The 23,318-nt window shown below is 42.2% G+C and overlaps 1 protein-coding gene across 1 annotated transcript in view; it reads right to left on the bottom strand.

Moving 5' to 3' along the window:
• Positions 1-805: 805 nt before the first annotated feature.
• LOC114570344 (NLR family CARD domain-containing protein 3-like) overlaps positions 806-23,318 on the bottom strand; it is a 25,044-nt gene continuing 2,531 nt past the window's right edge. Inside the window, exons 3-11 of the mRNA XM_028600632.1 lie at positions 22,978-23,097; positions 18,047-18,125; positions 17,852-17,885; positions 15,902-17,699; positions 15,620-15,793; positions 12,867-13,040; positions 3,922-4,095; positions 3,748-3,794; positions 806-1,568 (exon numbers count right to left, since the gene is read on the bottom strand). Of these exons, the coding sequence (XP_028456433.1) occupies positions 1,036-1,568; positions 3,748-3,794; positions 3,922-4,095; positions 12,867-13,040; positions 15,620-15,793; positions 15,902-17,699; positions 17,852-17,885; positions 18,047-18,125; positions 22,978-23,097 (3,133 nt within the window). The 3' untranslated portion in view covers positions 806-1,035. The remainder of the gene's footprint in view (positions 1,569-3,747; positions 3,795-3,921; positions 4,096-12,866; positions 13,041-15,619; positions 15,794-15,901; positions 17,700-17,851; positions 17,886-18,046; positions 18,126-22,977; positions 23,098-23,318) is intronic.

Here is a 23,318-nt window from a genome sequence, read left to right as displayed (position 1 = left end):
GGAAATGTATCTGTACCAAACTCTTGCATAGTAAACTGGATCTGGACAGCCCTGTCCATGGAGAGTATTTATAAACCTTACTCACCCTTCGTGTTGCTCTTTTATTTTGAAGGTAACTTCCCTGTTTCCTGTCCAGCCAGTGTGGCTAACTTTGGCTAGCTTGGTGCAGCTCTCCTTCAGTCCTTGCTCTTTTTCTCCAGAGACATTTCCAGGACAGGACACCGGGCAGCAGCCGGGACGTTTTGACCGCTTGTCAACGGGTCAAGATGAATATCTTCTTCTCCCATTACGGTCCTGAATGATGCAAGATATACACTGAAACATGTCTGTTTAGTTCCATCTCCCCCCACAAAACTCCATTATACATCTAACAGTATAATGTTGCTGGACTTACAGGCATGTGTAAACATTGTTAAACATGAATTTAAGTTTTTCTTATGAATCGTTGCTGGCTTCTGATTAATTAAGCATAGCTTTATTTAAAGAACACTTTTAACAGATATAATCATAATGTGCTTTACATAAAAACATACAAGATAATACATATTAAAAACTAAGTAACACCAAACAAAGTGAAGTACACGTAAAATAGTAATTAATGAAGTGCAGACAGACAGTTTAAATGCCATAAAAAATAATAAATCCGTAAAAGAATCAGAAAACAGTCGAGAAGATTAATTGTGTAGAGATCAAATTAAACCAACTATTTACAACCTGTAATTATTTTTTCACCGATGCTGAATTTCATCCTGAAATAATCGTGTTTGAGATTCTTTCAGAAACAAATGTTTCAAGACAACAAAGCTCAGTTTCAGACTTTAAGTTTAATATTTTATCCTCAGTTGTTCTTTCTTGCATATAAAATACAAATCTGATATCAGAGAAGCTCTTGGTACAGCTCATATCCATGGACACAGATTTACCAAAAATTTAAAGTAACATCACATTCACTCAGCTTTATACAGTGTATCCTCAGGTAAAGAGAGTCAGCTGATGACAGGAATCATAAAGTGTTTCTGTCCACAGGAGAGACTCTCAGTCCTGCAGATAACACAGAGACACTGAGGAACCAGACCAGACCATAAACCCAGGATAGAGAGGCTGAGTGAATGTGGTGTTGAAGGTGTGGAGGTGGATCAGTGAGTCAGAGGAGACTGTGTAGAAGGACAGAGAGCCAGCAGGAAAGTCCACATACACTGCTACTCTGTTAGAGACCGAGGAGGAAGTGAGGACTGTTCTTATGTTATTGTGCCAGACAGAGTAACCACGATCAGAGCAGATCAGACTCCAGGACTGATTATTCCATCCAAACCAACAGTCTTTACTGTCTCCTCTCCTGCTGATTCCTCTGTAACTCACTGCTATATCAACTCCTCCTCTCCTCTCGACCTCCCAGTAACAGCGACCAGTCAGACCATTTTTACACAGCAGTTGTTCCCAGAAGTCAAATCTGTCTGGATGATCAGGATATGACTGATCCTCTCCCACATTTGTCACCTTCCTGTTGTTGTCAGACAGTTTAAGTTTTCCATTTACTGTGTTTGTGTCCAGTTGCAGTTCACAGACATCTGATGGAGAGAACAAGACATAATACAGCTGCAGGTTATCATCTGATGATTTATTAACAACTTTACTGACAATTACTGAAATAATCTGATCTGATTTACAGCTGTGTAGACTGAAAACACAATCACAACAATGTTTTATTATTAAGATTATGTCTCTCAGCCTGTTTTCCATTTCCACCGTTTCACCTGCAGCTGGCTTTAAAACCATGTGTACACTAGGGTTGTGCCGATGGACGATAAGACCCACCATCGTGATGCCACGCCCCCCACCCTGTCAGACAAATGCTACCTGGACTAGTAACGTATCAGCATGCAGCAACAATGCTCTGTGCCTCGGCTTGGACACAGCTGTCTCGAGCGAGAGAGAAAAAAGCGTTAACGTGGAACGCTATCACACTTTCCTTTATCCCCTCATTGGACTAACTTTGTGGATACTACTGTGTGCGTGCATGAATAAGTAAGTCTGAGGACGATGTTATGTAGGATTTATGAATGTACGTTAGGAACAGTAGGCTAATTCACGAGGGTTGCTATTTAATGTGTGAGCTAATACTGCGCATCTGTTCACGTGCAGAGTTAGGTTTCTGTTTATTGAATGCGTTATTCAGTGCTAATATAACCGAGAATGTAGTTTAAACTCAAACGTTCCACTTTACTGTCATTAAGCAGATCACGGACATCTGATTGAGTCTACACTTTACGGCACTGTAGTAGAAACAAATATTTATGTAAAAAAAGAACCCTCCCCGACAATGACGATATCATCGTCCATCATGACGTTTTACTGTAAACATTGCCAACTGCCAATTTAGGGGACATCGCCCAACCCTATGTGTACACTGGTCTGAAGTCAGTGTGACGTGCACCAGGGTTTCCCGCAGCACTCTGCAGCTAAGGCGGTCAACAAACGCCTGCCGCCTTAAAGCAACACTAGAGAACCCCTACAGGTTGTCTCATTGGAACTAAAGCTTGCGCTACCCGATTCTGCAAACTTGCATAATGTAATTTTATGGACAATTCTGCTTCCAACCTGTAGGGGTACCAAAGCGGGAAAAGTTCTCTAGTGTTGCTTTAAGTACATCATAAAAAATAAAAAAATTAAAATAAATGTATATGAGCGATATCTGCTGTGTTACTCTGACCTGTTTTTTCCCCTTTTATTCCAAACCACACAGTTGACAACCTGCAGGTGGAGGCGGAGGAGACAGGCTCGGTTTCAGTAAAGTGGCTACATGTGTCCGACAATGCACAGAGCATTAACCAATACAGCTGTCCGTGGACACAGAGTGCGGAAAATGTGTCATAGCCTCCAACAGGTGAACCGAGACTCAGTTTCCTGCTTGTCAGTCAATGGTTAATGATTGGTTAACATTTCATTTCATTGTTCTATCTTTTGGAAGGCTGGCTGCCAAAATCGCCACTTACTACCCCAACCCTACCCTAACCCAGTGTAACTTTCAGTTATAAAGGAGAGAAGCCAGGCAGTACTTTCATTTTGTGACTTTCGATTGAATAAAGGACTATTTTTCCAGTCTTATTTCTTCATTGAAGTTTTCTGTAAAATAGTGTTAAAATCTTGTCTCATCTTGATCTCGTGAACCCAGTTTGTTGTGTTTGTGGATTTTGAATTTGTTTTCATTTCTGTTTTCAGAGCCTTCAACCTAACACAATAAAGTGCAGTAAATGGATACTGGGGTCCTGTCAAATGCATTCTGACCGATGTACCAAAGCTAATGTTCATAAGGTCTATTTTATTCTTGTCTTTTAATGTTTTTAATTTGTTTATTATTGTTTTTTAATTGTTTTCTAACTGCTCTTTAATGTTTTATGTAAAGCACTTTGAATTGCCCTGTTGCTGAAATGTGCTATATAAATAAAGATGCCTTGCCTTGCCTTACCAAGAATCAGCAAATACAGTTCATTAAACTTCCTCCAGTTTAGTGACAGTCAAAAGAAACAAAGTTAGCCTTCTGTTGGCTAGACTGTTCTAGTTGGATCACTTTGTTCAGTTGTTGTGTTTGTGGATTTTAAATTGATTGATTGAGTTCTAACATCTTTCTAGCCACACCGACAGAAAACAAATCCTAACTGATCGTCATCGTACTTCAGTCAAGAAAATGTAAAAATCTAGTGTAACATGCAGCTGAGTTCTCAAGAATAAAACTTTAAACACACTCACACTTCCTCAGACCAGGTCTCAACCACTGCAGTCCACCATGGTCCATCCTGCAGGAAGAAACAAAGTCAGAATCAACTTCATACACCTTCACTCACATTCTCCATTAAACATGAACCAGAGTTCATCCATTAGTGACAGAGAAACAGTGTGAGAGCTGCTGTTGTCTATCCATACCTGAGAGTGTCCAGTCTCCAGTTTGGATCCTTAAGTCCAGCTGACAGCAGATTCACTCCTGAGTGTCCTGGATGATTGTAGCTCAGGTCCAGCACTCTCAGATGGGAGTGGTTGAGGCGCAGAGCTGAGACCAGACAAGTACAGCCTTCCTGTGAGACCAGACAGCCTGACAGACTACACACACACACACACACACACACACACACACACACACACACACACACACACACACACACACACACACACACACACACACACACACACACACACACACACACACACACACACACACACACACCTCTAAAAATTAGTTTCATGTTAGTCGTATACATCCGTCCACTGTTTAAAATGACTGTCACCAACACTAATGGAGCGTAGTGTTGGTTCAGGTAGATCTTTTTCACAGCTGTTTGGCAGGAACACTTTGATTAAGAAGAAGTCCTAAAACTGACCGACATGCCCCCTGTGAAGGAGGAAGACTCCAAGTACTTTTACTTGAGTACAATATTCTAGTACGCTTCCACCTCTGTCTGAATGACACATGCCCATATAAACAGCATGTTGACCAAACGCTTTGGTCCCCTAAAATATGGGATCCAACCATAATTCCTGCATAGACCATTCAACATAGCTGTGAATACTCTGAAATTGCACTTTCAGCACATAATCATTAGCTCATTTAAAATGTATTGCCAAAATAACAAAATGATGTCATTGTACAGTATATATACTAGGGGTGGAACAGAACATAGAAGTCACGGTTCGGTTCATACATCAGTTCAGACATCACGGTTCGGTACAATGGAGGGAAAAGCAAAACAAAAATGCAGAAGGCAATTTATTTTTTATTGTGCATGTCTCAGGCTATACCACCTAGTGTCATACGGTCTCCCCCTGAGCTAGCTGCAACAGCCTGAAGTATGTAAAGTACAGACTCCATCTGTAACTTGTAAACAAAATAAGACAATCAGCTATAAAATTGAAAATACAGCTTCTCTTATTTATGGAAGTGCAAATTACATAGAATAATAACAAACAAAAGAATTCTACTCAGGCGAGACCTTCCCCCACAAAAGAAAGTATACTATTAAGTGTGACAGGCATACCTTTCTAGTGTCCACTCTGCCACAACCTCCTGTAGCTTCTCAGCTAGGTGAGTGCTTGTGTGCTACTCATACAGGGGCCGCGTCTTTAGAACTGATGCTTTCATTTCCCACTCAGTCAATAAAATGAGCAGTCACCGTGAGCTAGCTTTCCGTAGCGCGCAAAGTCCTACCATTAGTCGTTAGTGAAACGGAGGGTGCAGCTGACAACTCGTGCTCCATCAACGTCCGTGTTTGGTTGTATATGGAAGGGACTACAGTTTGCCTCATATGTGGATGTGGCACATCTGGGTGATGGCGTTAGATATGCTTTAGCATGTTAGATGTATGTCCACTCACATACCCAACAACTGCTGAACAACACCGACACAGTCCTCATCTTATCCACCACTCTCTCGCCTGTACTAACTGACTGGGAATCCAGAGTTTTTCCAAACTTGCGATCTTAAAGAGGCCGGCGGGACTTCTAACTCTTGTGGGTCGCCACCACTCGCCATAGGCTAGGCTACTCGTCCTTAGTGCTGCTAGCTCTGACTCACTCACTTGACCGTCGACGTGTAGGCGGAGCTCGGGGGGGGCTATAGATTAGGTATCCCTAAAGAAAGGCGTATCTAACAGTAGTTCATTACATAGTTCACAGTTCATTACATTAATTAATTTGCACAAACAGTGTATTCTCCGTGTAAATTCATGTACCGAACCGAGTCACCCGTACCGTTTCGGTTCAATACGAATACATGTTACGTTCCACCCCTAATATATACATATGCACCTAACTGATTACCTGAGGGTGGGGTTATGTGTCTTACTATGAAAGGTTTGTAGTTAGTGTGTCTATTAAGAAAATAAATGAACAATATAGAGCACTGCTGATTCTGTCAGTTTCACAGAACCAAAGATGTTTAGCAAAATACTGTGACCCAGGACAGTGGTGGCCTAAAGGTTAGAGACGCAAGCTTGTGACAGGGAGGTCGTCGGTTCAATCCCCAGACCGACAAAATAAAATCTGGGTGGGGAAAGTGAAAGAACAGCGCTTGTCCCTCCCTCATTACCACTGAGGTGCCCTTGAGCAAGGCACCTGACCCCAGCCGCTCCAGTGGAGCTGCTCAGTGGCCAGCAGATCAGACTGTGTTGTACTGGGCAGCTTCCAGGTATGAATATGTAACTGTGTGTATGTGATCAGGGTGTTCCTGTGAAAGAGACGCTGCCTCTCAGTGAACCTTCCCTGAATAAATAAAGGTAAAAAAAAAAAAATACACTGTTGACATGCTCCTGAGTCACTAGAGGACTGGGAGCTGAGAACTGAGGAGAGAGCTTGACATCTTCTCTCTGAAAGGTTGGCCTGTAGTCAGTCCTTTTAATAACACATACAGTATAAAGAAAATAACAGCTCAGAGGGTCATGGTTTTCAAATAACTGAACACTAACCTAAGAGTTTCCAGTCGACAGTGTGGACTCTTCAGTCCAGCCGACAGCTGCTTCACTCCTGAATCCTGCAGCTCGTTGTTACTCAGGTCCAGCACTCTCAGACTGGAGGATTGGGAGCGGAGAACTGAGGACAGAGCTTGACAGCTTCTCTCTGATAGGTCACAGTCACTCAGTCTGAAGAGGCATCAGCAATACATAAGAAAACAATTACAAACAATGGTTGTTTTAATAATAATAATAGTCGGGGACACAGCACCGCGAGCTGCCAGTCATTTCGGCGGAGATTACGGTTAAGTAAGTTATGAAACGACTGGTTAAGAAAATTATTAATGTTAGTCCCTGTCGCTGCAATGTTGTTTGTGTATCTCTAGAGGTAGCAAACGAGAGGGGGGAGGGCTGAGCCCGTTCGGAGCAACGGGAGCCCAGAGGGGAGCGTCGGCGGATGTTAAAGGAATAAATTGATTTTCATTTAAACAAATCGACGTCAACAACACATTCGAGTTAATCGATAAAATCAATTTATCGCCCAGCCCTAACTAGGCCCTATCAATTTTGTCTGTTTCTCTTTCACAAACAACCACCAGGTCTTTGCCAGTTCCACAATAGTAAATGCAAATATGAAAGACAAGGAAAAACTGCACTCTGATGGAAGACAGACAGAAAGGGCAAGCTAGGATTTTTTGGTTAAACTTTTGGTTAAATTTGGTGAATTATTTAGCCCCCTTCCCCGTTTGTTAGCACGTTTACAGTGGTACCAATTCAGGCCTGATGTTTAATTCAATACCATAGTCTTCATCCTAGTAGGGCTGTCCCAAACAATTATTTTTTAAACGATTAATCTAGCAATTATTTTTTCGATTAGTCGACTAATCTAACGATTAAGTTTTCGATTAATCTAACGATTAATTTTTCAATTAGCGATGATTTTCCCATTACTCAATTATTAACAATGTACACAAAACAAATTTCAATAAGGTTCAAATCTCTATTTATTAAAATTTTTTAACACTGCACTGTTCAAGCAAAATTAATTTGTAGTGCAACCTGAAGCCAGATGTAGGCTACCAATCCAACCACAAAATACAGTCACTTTCAGGAGAAATGGGTCGCCACCACTTGCCATACTTGTCCTTTCGTGCTGTTAGCTCTGACCATAGACAGTATATATGTCTCTGACTCACTCACTGGACCGTCGACCTGACAGAAAAAAAACCTGCATGTCGGCGGATGAGCTCAGCTAGCTTTAGAGCTAAGGCGGGGCTACAGATTAGGTGTCCCTAGAACCCGCGTATCCAGCAGTAGTTCCGCATTACATTAGTTCCACATTAAATTAATTAAATTGCACGCAAGTTTCATTTATTTATTTTATTTAGCGACGCGTCAACACAAATTATTTGTGTCGACGCATTTACTTAGTCGATGGCATCGACGAATCGTCCCAGCCCTACATCCTAGCAGCAAAAGTGAGCTCACTACAACCTCTAATATACAATGAAGTGAAATTGCGGTCAACCCGCGATTCATTTCTAACACCAGTGTTTCCTCTATGTTGATTTTGTGGTGGTGGCCCACCATGGCAAAATTTCTGCCACCACAGTATCAGAAATAGGGCTGTACAAAAACTGTTGTCACAGTCCCTTTTAAAATTATACTGCCGACGTAATGCACACCCCATTGGCTGCCGCTCACATTGCTATTTAACAACAAGTAGAACTATTCAGAGGTTATTGTTGTGCGGACAGACCTGCCCCCACTGCTAAAAAAAAAAATCCTAAAGGAAACACTAACACGTTTAATGTTTCAAATTATCCTAACAGAAATGATTAATCACGTTAAGTTTGACAGCACTAAATGGCACAATAATTTCCATAATCATGATGCACACCCATGTTGATAGCTGACTATGCAATTCGCTAATATAGGGATAAAGGAAGCCTATTATAATGTGTCCTGCTTCTGGCACGTACCAGTACTTCTTGCTGATGTGAAATTAACTCTGCTGTCTGTCCCTCATCATGACCAGGCTGTGGATACCCAGGCTCAGCTTCCACTTGGTCCTCTACACTCTGGCTAAGTGATGCAGTGCTGCTGCTGCTGGCAGTTGCACTGCAACCAAAAAGCTCTGTGAGCTTACCGCATTTTGCTGCTTCCACTAGGAGACCGAGTTGTCTGGTGATAGCCAGACTTTTTACACGTATATAAGTGTAGCGTATTAGCGCCCACTGCTGTTGGTTGTTAAAATCGCTTTATTAGACTTTTTTTTTGTCGTTGGCCGTCGGTTGGACGGCTGTTCTGGACTTTTCCCAAACGTACAGATTGTCAGTCTGTCCCTGCAGAATAACTGAACACTAACCTGAGAGTTTCCAGTCTGCTGTGTGGACTCTTCAGTCCAGCTGAGAGCTGCTTCACTCCTGAATCCTGCAAGTTGTTGTTACTCAGGTCCAGCTCTCTCAAATTAGAGGAATGGGAACTGAGAACTGAGGACAGGGCTTCACAGCTTCTCTCTGACAGGTTACAGCCACTCAGTCTGAAGAGGAATCAGCAATACAATTACAAACAAGTTATTTTTGTAATGAAGATTAACTGCATTTAATCTGGATAGGTGTGTGTGCACATACAGATATTTGTTGAAGTCTTTGACCACTGGCAGCAGCCTCAGAAGAGCCTCCTCTGAAGCAGAGTATTTCTTCAGGTCAAACACCTGCAGGTTGTTGTTACTCAGGTCCAGCTCTCTCAGACTAGAGGACTGGGAGATGAGGAACAAGAACAGATCTTCACAGCTTCTCTCTGACAGGTTGCAGCCGCTCAGTCTGAAGAGGAATCAGCAAACATAAGAAAACAATTACAAACAATGGTTGTTTTAATAAGGGAGACATCAGATTTAAGGTGAGAGACATGACCTCAGAGCAAAACACTGCTTGTGATTCTGTGAGAATGACTGATTGTTATTTTGCTCGGTTGCAGAACCTCGCCAGTCAGTGAAGTTGCACGTGTTTGTAGTTCTTCTCATTGACAGTGCAAACAGATGCAAACAGCTGAGCATTTCTATATTCACTTATGACTGTCAGAGTGAGATGAGTCTCCTATATGTGCCAAGCTCCATTAATAAAAACAGAATCAGCCATATGTACAACTTAAATTTATACATATGTATTTTTACTAGAGTACAATTTCTTTAAAGCTACATTGTGTAAGAATTTCTCCCATCTAGCAGTGAAATTGTATACGACAACCAACTGAATATTACTTTCTAGCCCTTCCACCAACGGTGGCCGAACCCAAAATTAGCTTTCTCCATCATTTCCATGCAGCTGTTCTAGCCACTATAAAATTAACTTTCTTCTTGTTGCTTTGCCTGTCGCGTTATCGTTTTAATTCTCTTTTTCGCTTCCCTGGCAAGTAATCTCCCCCTCCCTGGCATTCGTCACGGTGCCACTGAGTGTAAGAGGCCGAAATGCCAAAGTATGTCCCTCTTTGGCTAATCTATTTTAAAGATGGAGGCGCTACATGGCAGCACATGAATTAGTACATATTTGTGAAAGAACAAAGGGGTTTTTGCTAAGAATCAACTCAAAAACTTACTTTTAATGTAGGTTTAAAGTAACAGTACTTTTACTTGAGTATAATATTTTAGTACTCCTTCCACCTTTGCCTGACTCATACATGCAGACACAAAGAAACAGATGCAGCCTCCTGTCCAGGTGCTGACGTGTAAGGTGAGCGTATTGTGTCACTTCCGGTGTTCCCGTGTTACAAACGCTAGTTTGCTGCTCCGGCAAAAACTTACTGAACTCTGCTTTACTGTTTAAATTAGCGGCTATTTGCCTGGATTGCATTTGAATTACAATTGTTTTACTCAAGCACTTATACTTAGCTTCACTTACAGTGACTGACTCGCTGAATTTACAATTGTTAAAACGCTGTTAGCTACTTTAGCTTAGCCATTAGCAATGGCTAATTCCTCTCCCTCTCCTGCTCTTTCTTGCTCTGTGTGTCAAATGTTTAGCTATTCCTCTGCCTCCTTTAGTGATAAAGATACATGTAATAAACGTAGTATATTCGCTGCTCTGGAGGCAAGGCTTAGTGAATTTGAGTCACGGCTTCACACCATGGAATCAGAATCGTATGCTTCCGTAGCTAGCCAGCACCATGTAGTTAATGCGGACCACCATACTGTAGCTTCTTTAACTTCTGCTAGCTGTCCCCCGTCAGACCCCGAGCAGCCGGGCGAGTGGGTGACTGTCCGAGGGAAGCGTAACGTTAGAGGGAAGCGTAGCGTTAGAGGGAAGCGTAGCGTTAGAGGGAAGCGTAGAGTCAGAGGGAAGCGTAGCGTTAGATCTAGACCAGGGAGTGCACATGATGACGGTCGCTCTAAACCGGAGCGTCTTTGCCTCTCTAACAGTTTCTCCCTACTCAGTGATACACCCGCTGAGAAGCCAATTCTGGTTATTGGGAGCTCTATACTGCGATTTGTGAAGCCGGCGGCGCCGGCGGCTATAGTACCTATGGTCATATGTGTCCCCGAGGCCAGAGCGGGCGATATAGAATCCCATCAAGAGCTGCTGGCTCAAAAGAACCGTAAATACAGTAAGATCATACTTCACGTAGGGGGTAATGGTCGTGGGGAAAGCCTGGTCTGATGGAGAGAGACGGCATTCATCCCACCTGGGACGGAGCCGCTCTCATATCAAAAAATCTGACCGAGTTTATCAGACATAAACCATGACAACCCAAGTTTGATATTAGTAATCAGGGGTGCAGGACTACGCGCCCCCCTGTGCTTCCGTTGGAGCAGTCACCCACTCATAGTCTAATAAGCACGGTGTCTGGACCCCGACTCAGATCGGTTAAATCAAAAGGTAAACAACAGATGCGCTATACTTAACAACCTAATAGAAATTAAAACGACTGCAACGATAGAACAAAATAGAAAAATTAGATGTGGACTATTAAATATTAGACCTCTGTCTTCTAAAGCATTATTGGTAAACAAGTTGATATCAGATAATAACATTGATTTATTTTGTCTTACTGAAACCTGGCTGGGCCATGAAGACTATGTTAGTCTAAATGAAGCCACTCCTCCCAGTCATATTAATACTCAAATTCCTAGAGGCTCAGGCCGAGGAGGGGGAGTTGCAGCCATCTTTGATGCAAGCCTGTTAATTACTCCTAAACCTAAATTAAATTATAACTCCTTTGAAAGTCTTGTTCTTAATCTTCAACATCCAAAATGGAAAACATTACAGCCAATTATATTTGTTGTTATTTACAGGGCTCCAGGTCCGTATTCTGAATTTTTATCTGAATTCTCAGAGTTTTTATCATGTTTAGTCCTTAAATCAGACCAAGTACTTATTGTAGGTGATTTTAATATCCATGTGGACGTTGACAATGATAGCCTTAGTACTGCTTTCAACTCATTACTGGATTCAATCGGTTGACTATATTAAATTAGATAAAAGCTTCTACACCAGATGCCTATCTGACAGTGCTATAGCTAAATTTAAAGAAGATATTCCAACAGCATTCGACTCTATGTCATGCCTTAACATAACAGAGGACCTCTATGTTAACCTCAGTCCCTCTCAAATTGACACATTTGTAGACGGTGCTAAGAGTTGCCTACGGACGACCTTAGACTCGGTTGCTCCCCTCAAAAAGAAGATGATGAAGCAAAGGAAATTAGCACCTTGGTGTAACTCCCAAACACGCAAATTAAACAAATCTCGTGAAACCTCGAATGTAAGTGGCGTTCCACAAAAGTGGAAGAATCCATTATTAATGTGACTATTATTGCCACTGTTCATCACACCCCCAACCGGCCCGTCAGACGACGCCTACCAAGAGCCTAGGTCTGTCCGAGGTTTCTTCCCAAGAGGGAGTTTTTCCTCGCCACTGTCGCACTGCTTGCTCTTGAGGGAATTACTGTAATTGTTGGAATTGTTGGGGCTTTGTAAATTATAGAGTGTGGTCTAGACCTACTCTATCTGTAAAGTGTCTCGAGATAACCTATGTTATGATTTGATACTATAAATAAAATTGAATTGAATTGTCCAAATACTTGTCCCCTTAAATATGGGGTCCAACCATAATTCCTGCATAGTCCATTCAACAGTGAATACTCTCATGTTGAAGCTGAGTCTGCACTGTAAGCACATAATCATTGTTTGATTTCAAATCAGGCAAAATAACAAAATGTTGTCATTGTCAAAATACATTTGGACCAGCTGTATATCCAAGTCAAGTTCATGTGCTGTGAACCAAGACATTACAATATTGACAAGCTCCTGAGTCAGCTCTCTCAGACTAGAGGACTTCTGAACCCCATTCACTCTTTTAATCTTGTTTAGTCAGTCTACCAAATAATTAACATACAAAGAAAATAACATCTCAGAATAAATGAACACTAACCTGAGAGTTTCCAGTCTGCAGTGTGTACTCTTCAGTCCAGCTGACAGCTGATCCACTCCTGAATCCTGCAGGTTGTTGTTACTCAGGTCCAGCTCTCTCAGACTAGAGGACTGGGAGCTGAGAACTGAGGACAGAGCTTCACAGCTTATCTCTGACAGGTTACAACCACTCAGTCTGAAGAGGAAAAGGCAATACAATTACAAACAAAAGTTATTTTTTGTGAATGAAGATTAACTCCATTTAATCTGGATAGTTGTGTGTGCACCTACATAGCTTCATTGAAGGCTTTGACCACTGACAACAGCCTCAGAAGAGCCTCCTCTGAAGCAGAGTATTTCTTCAGGTCAAACACCTGCATGTTGTTGTTACTCAGGTCCAGCTCTCTCAGACTAGAGGACTGGGAGATGAGGAATGAGGACAGAGCTTCACAGCTTCTCTCTGACAGGTTACAGCCACTCAACCTAACAAGGATATTCAGACAGTCCATTTAATAATTGAAAATTAAGAATAAAAGAGCTTAGGTAGTAATCTTTTTTAATAAAAGGTAGAATAACCTGAGAGTTTCCAGTGTGCAGTGTGGACTCTTCAGTCCAGCTAACAGCTGCTTCACTCCTGAATCCTGCAGCTCGTTGTTACTCAGGTCCAGCTCTCTCAGACTAGAGGACTGGGAGCTGAGAACTGAAGACAGAGCTTCACAGCTTATCTCTGACAGCTTACAGCCACTCAGTCTGACGAGGAATCAGCAATACATAAGAAAACAAATACATTACATATTGGTTATTTTAATAAGGGAGACATCAGATTTAAGGTGAGAGACATAACCTCAGAGTAAAATATTGTTTGTGATTCTGTGAGAATTACTTATTTTTATTTTGCTCTGTTGCAGAACCTCGCCAGTCAGTGAAGTTGCTTGTTTGTAGTTCTTCTCATTGACAGTGCCAACAGATGCAAAAAGCTGAGCATTTCTACATTCACTTATGACTAACTGTCAGAGTGGAAATTAATGTCCTTTAGCTGCACCCAGCTCCATTAATAAAACTTTATTATACTGATGAAAATACTGTCTGAATATTTTTTTTTAACATTTGCTTTGACTTTATTTATTTATTGCACACCAATTCAATCTAATTAGGGATCACATTATGCTTAACATTATTATACCATGGCATAGTTAACATTAGGGGTCATGTTGATGATGATGTTCACCTTTTAAAAATGTAACACAGTAACGTTTACTCAGAGTATATTTATACTGACCTACTTTTACTTTGGATTTAACTACATTTGTACAATTTTAAATGTATTTTTACTAGAGTAAAATTTCTTTAAAGTAACAGTACTTTTAATTGAGTATAATATTCTAGTCCTGGAAAGGAGGGTTTGGCCGATAGTCGAACCTCGGGTTGAAGGGGAACAATGCGGATTCCGTCCTGGCCATGGAACAACAGGCCAGAGCTTCACTCTCGCAAGGATCCTGGAGGGAGCCTGAGATTATGCCCATGTATGCTACATTTTTTTTGTGGATCTGGAGAAGGCGTATGACCGGTCCCCCGGGAGATGCTGTGTGGGAGGTGCTGCGGGAGTATGGGGTGAGGGGGTCCCTTCTCAGGGCCATCCAATCTCTGAAGGACCAAAAACGAGAGCTCTGTCCAGGTTCTCTGCAATAGGTTGGACTCGTTTCAGGTGAGGGTTGGCCTCCGCCAGGGCTGCGCTTTGTCACCAATCCTGTTTTTGTAATATTTATAGACAGGATATTGAGGCGTAGTCAGGATGGGGAGGGGTTGAAGTTCGGTGGCATGGGGATATCATCGCTGTTATTTGCAGATGATGTGGTCCTTATAGCATCATCGGCCTGTGACCTTCAGCACTCACTGGATCGGTTTGCAGCCGAGTGTGAAGCAGCTGGGATGAGGATCTGCACCTCTAAATCTGAGGCCATGGTTCTCAGCAGGAAACTGATGGAGTGACTACTCCGGGTATGGAATGAGTCCTTACCCCAAGGGAAGGAGTTCAAATACCTAGCTCAGTGTAGAGTTGCTGCTACTTTGCGTCGAAAGGAGCCAGTCGAGGTTGTTCTGGAATCTGGTAAGGATGCTCCCTGGTGACCTCCCTAGAGAGGTGTTCCAGGCACGTCCAGCTGGGAGAAGGCCTCGGAGAAGATTCAGGAGTAGGTGGAGGGATCATATCTCCAACCTGGCCTGGGAACGCCTCAGGATACCCCAGTCGGAGCTGATTAATGTGGCTCGAGAAAGGGAAGTTTGGGGTCCCCTGCTGGAGCTGCTGCCCCCGAGACCCGACCCCGGATAAGCGGACGAAGATGGATGGATGGATGGATTATATTCTAGTACTCTTTCCACCTCTGCCTGACTCATACATGCAGACACAAAGAAACAGATGCAGCCTCAAAATACTTCTCCTTTTAAATATGGGGTCCAACCATAATTCCTGCATAGTCCATTCAACATAGCTGTGAATACTCTCATGTTGACGCTGAGAGTCTGCACTGTAAGCACATAATCATTGTTTGATTTCAAATCCAGAGCCAAAATAACAAAATGTTGTCATTGTCCAAATACATTTGGACCTAACTGTGTACCCAAGTCTAATTTCTAACTTTATGTGCTATGAACCAAGACATTACAATTTTGACAAGCTCCTCAGTCAGCTCTCTGACTCTTTTAATCTTGTTTAATCATTCCACTAAATAATTAACATACAAAGAAAATAACATATCAGAATAACTGAACACTAACCTGAGAGTTTCCAGTCTGCAGTGTTGACTCTTCAGTCCAGCCGACAGCTGCTTCACTCCTGAATCCTGCAGGTTGTTGTTACTCACGTCCAGCTCTGTCAGACTAGAGGACTGGAAGCTGACAACTGAGGACAGAGCTTCACAGCTTCTCTCTGACAGCTTACAGCCACTCAGCCTGACGAGGAATCAGAAAAAAAACATAAGAAAACAATAACAAACAAAAGTTATTTTTTGTGAATGACGATGAACTCCATTTAATCTGTATAGTTGTGTGTGCACGTACAGAGCTTTGTTTGAGGCTTTGACCACTGGCAGCAGCCTCAGAAGAGCCTCCTCTGAAGCAGAGTATTTCTTCAGGTCAAACATGTCCAGATCTTCTTCTTCTGATGACAGTAAGATGAAGACCAGAGCTGACCACTGAGCAGGAGACAGTTTATCTGTGGAGAGACTTCCTGAACTCAGGAACTGCTGGATCTCCTCCACTAGAGAACCATCATTCAGTTCATTCAGACAGTGTAACAGATTGAAGCTTCTCTCTGCAGACAGATTCTCATCCATTTTCTTCTTGATGTACTCCACTGTTTTCTGATTGGTCTGTAAGCTACTTCCAGTCTGTGTCATCAGACCTCGTAGGAGACTCTGATTGGTCTGCAGTGAAAGACCCAGGAGGAAGCGGAGGAACAAGTCCAGGTGTCCATTTGGACTCTGTAAGGCCTTGTCCACAGCACTCTGGTAGAACTGTGATGGTTCAGGTTTGTTTATAAGTAGAAACCACTGGCAGGATATTTGTTCTTCTGTCAGCAGGTTGACTCCAGAGTTGGTGAATGTCAGATGGACATGAAGAGCAGCCAGAAACTCCTGAACGCTCAGATGGATGAAGCAGAACACCTTGTCCTGGTACTGTCCTCTCTCCTCTATAAAGATCTGTGTGAACACTCCTGAGCACACTGAGGCTGCTCTGATATCGATGCCACAGTCTGTCAGATCTGATTCATAGAAGATCAGGTTGCCTTTCTGCAGCTGCTCAAAAGCGAGTTTTCCCAGAGACTCCATCATCTTCCTACTCTTTTTATTCCAGTGTGGATCCATCTCAGCTCCTCCATCATACTTGATGTTCTTCACTTTGGACTGAACCACCAGGAAGTGGATGTACATCTTAGTCAGGGTCTTGGGCAGCTCTTCTCCCTCTGTGGTCTTTAACACGTCCTCCAGAACTGCAGCAGTTATCCAGCAGAAGACTGGGATGTGGCACATATTGTGGAGGCTTTGTGATGTCTTGATGTAGGAGATGATTCTGTTGGCCTGATCCTCATCTCTAAATCTCTTCCTGAAGTAGTCCTCCTTCTGTGGGTCAGTGAACCCTCTGACCTCTGTCACCATGTCAAGACACTCGGGAGGGATCTGATTGGCTGCTGCAGGTCGTGTGGTTATCCAGAGACGAGCAGAGGGAAGCAGTTTCCCCCTGATGAGGTTTGTCAGCAGCACATCCACTGAGGTGGACTCTGTAACGTCAGTCAGGATCTCAGTGTTGAGGAAGTCCAGAGGAAGTCGACACTCATCCAGACCGTCCAAGATGAACACGACCTCTTCAAACCTGCAGATTCCTGCTTTTTTGGTTTCACTAAAGAAGCGATCAACAAGTTCCACCAAGCTGTACTTTTTATCTTTCAGGCCATTCAGCTCTCTGAATTTGAATGGAAATGTGAACTGGATGTCCTGGTTGGCTTTGTCTTCAGCCCAGTCCAGAGCGAACTTCTGTGTTAAGACTGTTTTCCCGATGCCAGCCACTCCTGTCGTCATCACTGTTCTGATTGGTTCATCTCTTCCTGGTGGGGTTTTAAAGATGTCTTCTCTTCTGATTCTTGTTTCTGGTCTACCTGGTTTCCTGGATGCTGATTCAATCTGTCTGACCTCATGTTCAGCATTGACCTCTGCAGTCCCTCCCTTTATGATGTAGATCTCTGTGAACATCTGATTCAGAACGGTTGGGTTTCCTGCTTTAGCAATCTCCTCAAACACACGCTGGAACTTCTTCTGCAGTTTAGATTTGAGTTTACGCCTACCACCTGCAGCAAGACTTCCTGAATGAACCCACAACAAAGAAGATCATTAAGTAAAAAATAATATTTCAACATGTCATTTGTGTATATGAATATATTTTGGTCCATCTCTGGAGACATTAGTAAACGTCCCATTTTTTCAGCATATTAAATCTTTAGAGAAATCCTCTTACTCCTCTGCAGACGGTCAGCCAGCCCCTCCAGCAGCTGGAACAGAAGATTATATGAATAACAAATCAAACTGAAATCATGGAAGCAAACATCAGATCCATGTTGGACGGACTGAAAATCCACTGGTCTAAAAAGTTCAGCATGGAGAGGATTGTGAAAAGAATAGATGTAAAAGTAGTTGTTGTACATGCACAGACCATAAATATGGAGTCCAGGTGTGTTTGATGCTGCTGGGCAGACTGACCACTGGGACCCTCTGAGCTCTCCTGGTCCACTCTGTGGAGGAATCAGGAAGAATTAGCTCACATTATGTGTGTCCACACTAGGGCTGTAATCTCCCAGTCGACTAGTCGATTTATTGGTCTTTTATTAGTCAATCTATTGCTGAATATTTATTTAATTGTGAGCGTTTAATTTACAGTCAGTCCTCCTCTACCATGTCAAAGACATCGGCAGTGTGGCAGCATTTTACAAAAATAGATAATGAAAAAAAAAAAAGTCAAATGCAGAGTTTGCAAGCAACAGTTTGCATATCACAGCTCGACTACAAACATGGCATATCACCTAAAAACGGTAAGCTAACTTGTCTGCATTAGGTTGCCCCGTCTGTTTTGAGTAGGCTATATGAAGATATCAGAATTGGCGTATTAAAATGTTTTAATCTAATGATCGTTTTATAACTGCAGGTGCAATCGCCCGCAACGACGGTAGCATCCCCCAGACACACCCAGACCACGCTGGATGTTAAGCCAGGAGGAATTGTCGACTTTATTGCTCAGAATATGAGGCCCATTGCTGTTGTGGAGGGCCAAGGTTTTAAGAACTTGTTAAAAGTTTTGGAACCTGGATATACAGTGCCAGCACGCCACACAATCATGCATGCACTAACCACAAAATATGAGGGACTCTAAGAGAAAGTTTCAGAGTTAATACAACACAGCGAGGCACTGAGCTTGACCACAGATATGTGAACATCTCTTAGAATGTTGTCCTATAGGACAGTGACTTCCCATTTCATTGATGGAGACTGGAAAGCACAGAGTCTTGTGCTTGAGACAAAACAAATAGAAGAGGCGCACACAGGAAGAAACATTGCTGCGTAACTATCTGAAGGTGCTGATACCTTTGGAATTCCAGAAGCAAAGAGTTTCTGTTGTATGTGACAACTCGGCTAATATGGCACTCTGTGTGGAAACACTAAAGGAATCACATGAATGGCCAGAGATGCAGGGCGTCCGGTGCACCGGGCACACTTTGCAGCTCTGTATTAACGCTGCACTCAAACAAGAGCCAATTTGTCGTGCCATGGCAGCATCACGTCATCTGGTGGGACATTTCAAAAAGGGGCACAAAGCAAAAACTGGGATAAAGAGAAGAAGGAGCAGCAAAATGTCCCTCAGCATGACCTAATTCAGGATGTGTCTACACGTTGGAACTCAACATTTTCAGCAGTACACTGGACCTTACCACAGCACACTGGAATGTGGTAGAGGACATTAAAAATGTGCTGAAACCGATGACAACCCTGACCAAGCTGCTGTCTGAAGAGGACAACGCGACCCTGTTTGCAACAGTACCCATGTTGGCAAACTTGAAGAAACGTCACCTGGCCATCACGGATGATGACAGCCCGACTGAGTGCACTCAGCGCAGCCACAGGTGAACCTGGAGGTGAGGAGCAAGATGTGTCATAAAAACAGAAAACCGACAAAGAGAAGGAGATTGCTATGGGAAGATCTGGGGCCTGTTTCACAAAACCAAGATAAGGGATTAAGCCGGGATTTCCTGGTTATCCTGGATGAATTTAGCCTTGACTCGGTTTCACGAAAGCAGAGGCACATAAATCACCATGGAGATTTATTCTGTGCAGCTAGCCTGGTCCTGACCAGTCTAACAGCCAGGATTTATTTAATCCTGGAATCTTTTCTGTTCACTCAGCAGTGGTTTTACCCTTTTCTTATCAGCCTGGATTAAAATACAACAGGTGCATATTGCTGTTCATTTGAGTACTGTTATTATTTAAAGCTGTGACCATTATTTTTTTTTATAATTATAACATTTGTCATTGTTACTGTTATATTGCTGTATGAAGACTGCTGTTCATATTGTTGTAAGAAGTTTGATGAATATATTATGGCAGTTGTTGAGATAATTAGAAAAGGCTGATAAAATTTCAAATGAGTTTTAAATGAAGTCTGTTACTAAGGGCAATACATACAATGCTGTACATTTCTATAGTTCCCCAATGCACCTTAAATTATTTTAGTTTATAATTTCTTTTTTTTATCTTTAACAATAAGGATCATGTTTGTTCTGCTTCCATGTGCATTGTATTTGGCATTCTTAGCACACAATTTGTGTTGTCCAGTAAACTGGGACTATAATTTGGGAGGATTGTACAATTTTAAGAACATATCCTAACTGTACAATCCTCCCAAATTATAGACTTAGTTCACTGGACCAGTAACTATCTAGTTATGTAGGCTACTGTACATTCATGTAACAACAGGGAGAGGACACCTCAATGGTTTTTGATCTTATATTTTGCCTGGGGGGAAATAACTGATGAATATACTCTGTTCCATTCATGTTTATAGTGTGCATGGAATTTATCACTTTATTATCTTTATAGTTTCTAGATTTTACAGTGCAATTTCTTCAGTGTCTTTATTTTCTATGTCCATATATACCAGGGAGCAAAGCATATAATATGTAGAGAAGGAAACTCGTCCTCTATAAAAAATAAAAAAACGTGAGAAAAAGCGTGACAGATAATAGCGGACCGACTAAATGATAGTCTAAAAATATACATTTATGAACTACTGCTCTTAAATGAAACCATTCAATGTGTCACTTGTCATTTGCAAAAACGAACACCTGTACACTTTGCATTAAAAGAGAGTAGTGGAAGTTAATATGACTCAGGAAATTAATATTTTAGCCAATGAGAGAGAGGGAGGAACAGAGTGAAAGAGATATTTACGCTTCATATTCTAGCGTTATAGAAAATGGATCTTCATGGTAAATTTCCTGAGTAACATTATCTTCTGCTTACTTTTAAGGCAAAGAGTACAATTGTTAATTTGTGCAAATGATTAGTAGCCTAATCATTGAATGGTAGGATTATGATGGTTTCCATTCAGAGCAGAGGTCAGTTAATGTTTATACTTAGGCTGCAATTACGCATTTAGTCGGTCCGTGATCGTCTGCTGCTTTCTCTCTGTTTCAGTACAGCAGCCGTGTTATTTTCTTTTTATTCAAATAATGTGTTTCACGTCATCATACTTCCACAAGAAGCTGCTGCTCACTCTGTATAAAGTATGTACGATGCGTATTCTCCATTTTGGCATCAGTAAATCTGTGATCGACCTCGCGGTCTTTTGTGGAAATCCGTGGACGCGCATCTATCTGAATTAGTTCAGCCTCGCTCGACCTAGTCTCTCCTCCTCAGCTCCTAGTCTCTCCTCCTCAGCTCCTAGTCTCTCCTCCTCAGCCTGACCTAGTCTCTCCTCCTCAGCCTGACTCGACCTAGTCTCTCCTCCTCAGCCTGACTCGACCTAGTCTCTCCTCCTCAGCTCCTAGTCTCTCCTCCTCAGCCTGGCTCGACCTAGTCTCTCCTCCTCAGTCTGACCTAGTCTCTCCTCCTCAGCCTGGCTCGACCTAGTCTCTCCTCCTCAGCTCCTAGTCTCTCCTCCTCAGCCTGACCTAGTCTCTCCTCCTCAGCCTGGCTCGACCTAGTCTCTCCTCCTCAGCCTGGCTCGACCTAGTCTCTCCTCCTCAGCTCCTAGTCTCTCCTCCTCAGCCTGACCTAGTCTCTCCTCCTCAGCCTGGCTCGACCTAGTCTCTCCTCCTCAGCCTGGCTCGACCTAGTCTCTCCTCCTCAGCTCCTAGTCTCTCCTCCTCAGCCTGGCTTGGCCTTTGTGAAACGCACCAAGCCAGGATGCACAGATTAGACTAGGTCAAGCCTCGCTTTGTCAGTTATCCTGGATTTATATATTCTGCTTTTGTGAAACAGGCCCCTGGTTTCTACAGAATCAGGTGGGAGAAGCACAGAAGAAATGAAAAACAACCAAAATGGACTCTGGACCATTGGGGTTGTGGAAAAAAAAACAAGACAGATACCTGAGCCTGGCCCGAGATGCAAAGCAACTGCTCTGTATCCCTGCAACATCCACGCTTTCTGAACGCATTTTCTCCAAGGAAGGATTTTTTGTCAATAAAGCAAGAAGCTGTCTCCTTCCAAAGAACGTGGATATTCTGGTGTTTCTCGCACACAACACAAAAAAGCGTGGATAGTTTGTGGACAGTGGACACTGATTGTACTCTCTGTGAGTGAGAAGCCATTTGTTTATTTCATTGTTTTTACATTATTTCGTTTTGGACATTAATAACATTTTATAATTTTGCACATTTATTTGAAATACTTGTGGATTTGGGCATTTGATTTATTTAGTTTTGCATTTGTTCTGAGTGAACCTACCTTGTTGTTGTTATGCACTTTATTTTGTTTCGGTTTAAAATTTGGCTAAATAACATGTTGTACTTTTATGGTTCCCTTTTATTATTGTGCACATTTATTTTTTGGAGCGTAATGCGCAATTGCGCTGTGCTCACTGTTTAGAACATTGTCTGACATATTTGTGTTTACATCAATGTCATCATCAATAAGGTTGAATCTAATATAGCAAAAAGAGAAATAGATGTGTCAAAGCTGTGAGTTCCAACTGAGTCCTTTCCTATATTTAGGTTTCAAGATATTTATTGTCAAATGCAAAACAATTACAGTGAAGAAGTCAATGGCAATTAAATACGTTTTTCTCAGGCTCCCTCCAGTTGTGTTCATAAAAAATATGTATAAAAAGAAAATCACGCAAGTAACAATGAAATAGTGCAGTCAAGTTAAAATATAATATATTATGTTTGTAGTAGACAGTTGTACAGTTATTGCAAAATGAATAACGTGAATGAACTGTAATTTTACATTAAACTTTTTGTTGTAAACTTTAAAACTGAGAAAGTAAAGGTGAGCTGATAGGACATGTTTTTTTGAAACATCTAAAATCCGGAGATCTCACAACTGAGATAAAATACTTATTTTTGTTTCCATCATCATTTTGAAAATCCTCACCTTTGAGCAGCAGAGTGGCGCCCATCTTTGAAGTTTATAAAACAACCCTTAGACCGGTCACTCTTCATGGACATGCAGCTGGGTCCAGGTCCAGGTCCAGATCTCTGCTGCTTCTCTGGGCTGAAACACAAGACACAGAGCATTTATTTATTTATTTATGAGAATTTCTGCCTTTATTGGATAGGAAAGCTGAGATTAGAAAGGGGAGAGAGAGGCGGGAAGACATGCAGGAAAACCGTCAGAGGTGGGATTCGAACCCTGGACCTTCTGCGTCGAGGAACAAACCTCTGTACACCCTACCAACTGAGCAAACCGGCCACACACACACCCACACACACACA

This window comes from Perca flavescens, chromosome 15, assembly GCF_004354835.1.
Source record: "Perca flavescens isolate YP-PL-M2 chromosome 15, PFLA_1.0, whole genome shotgun sequence".
Lineage (NCBI taxonomy): Eukaryota > Metazoa > Chordata > Actinopteri > Perciformes > Percidae > Perca > Perca flavescens.
The sequence above is the reverse complement of the archived record's forward strand: the minus strand, read 5'-3'. Positions and strand labels throughout refer to the sequence as shown.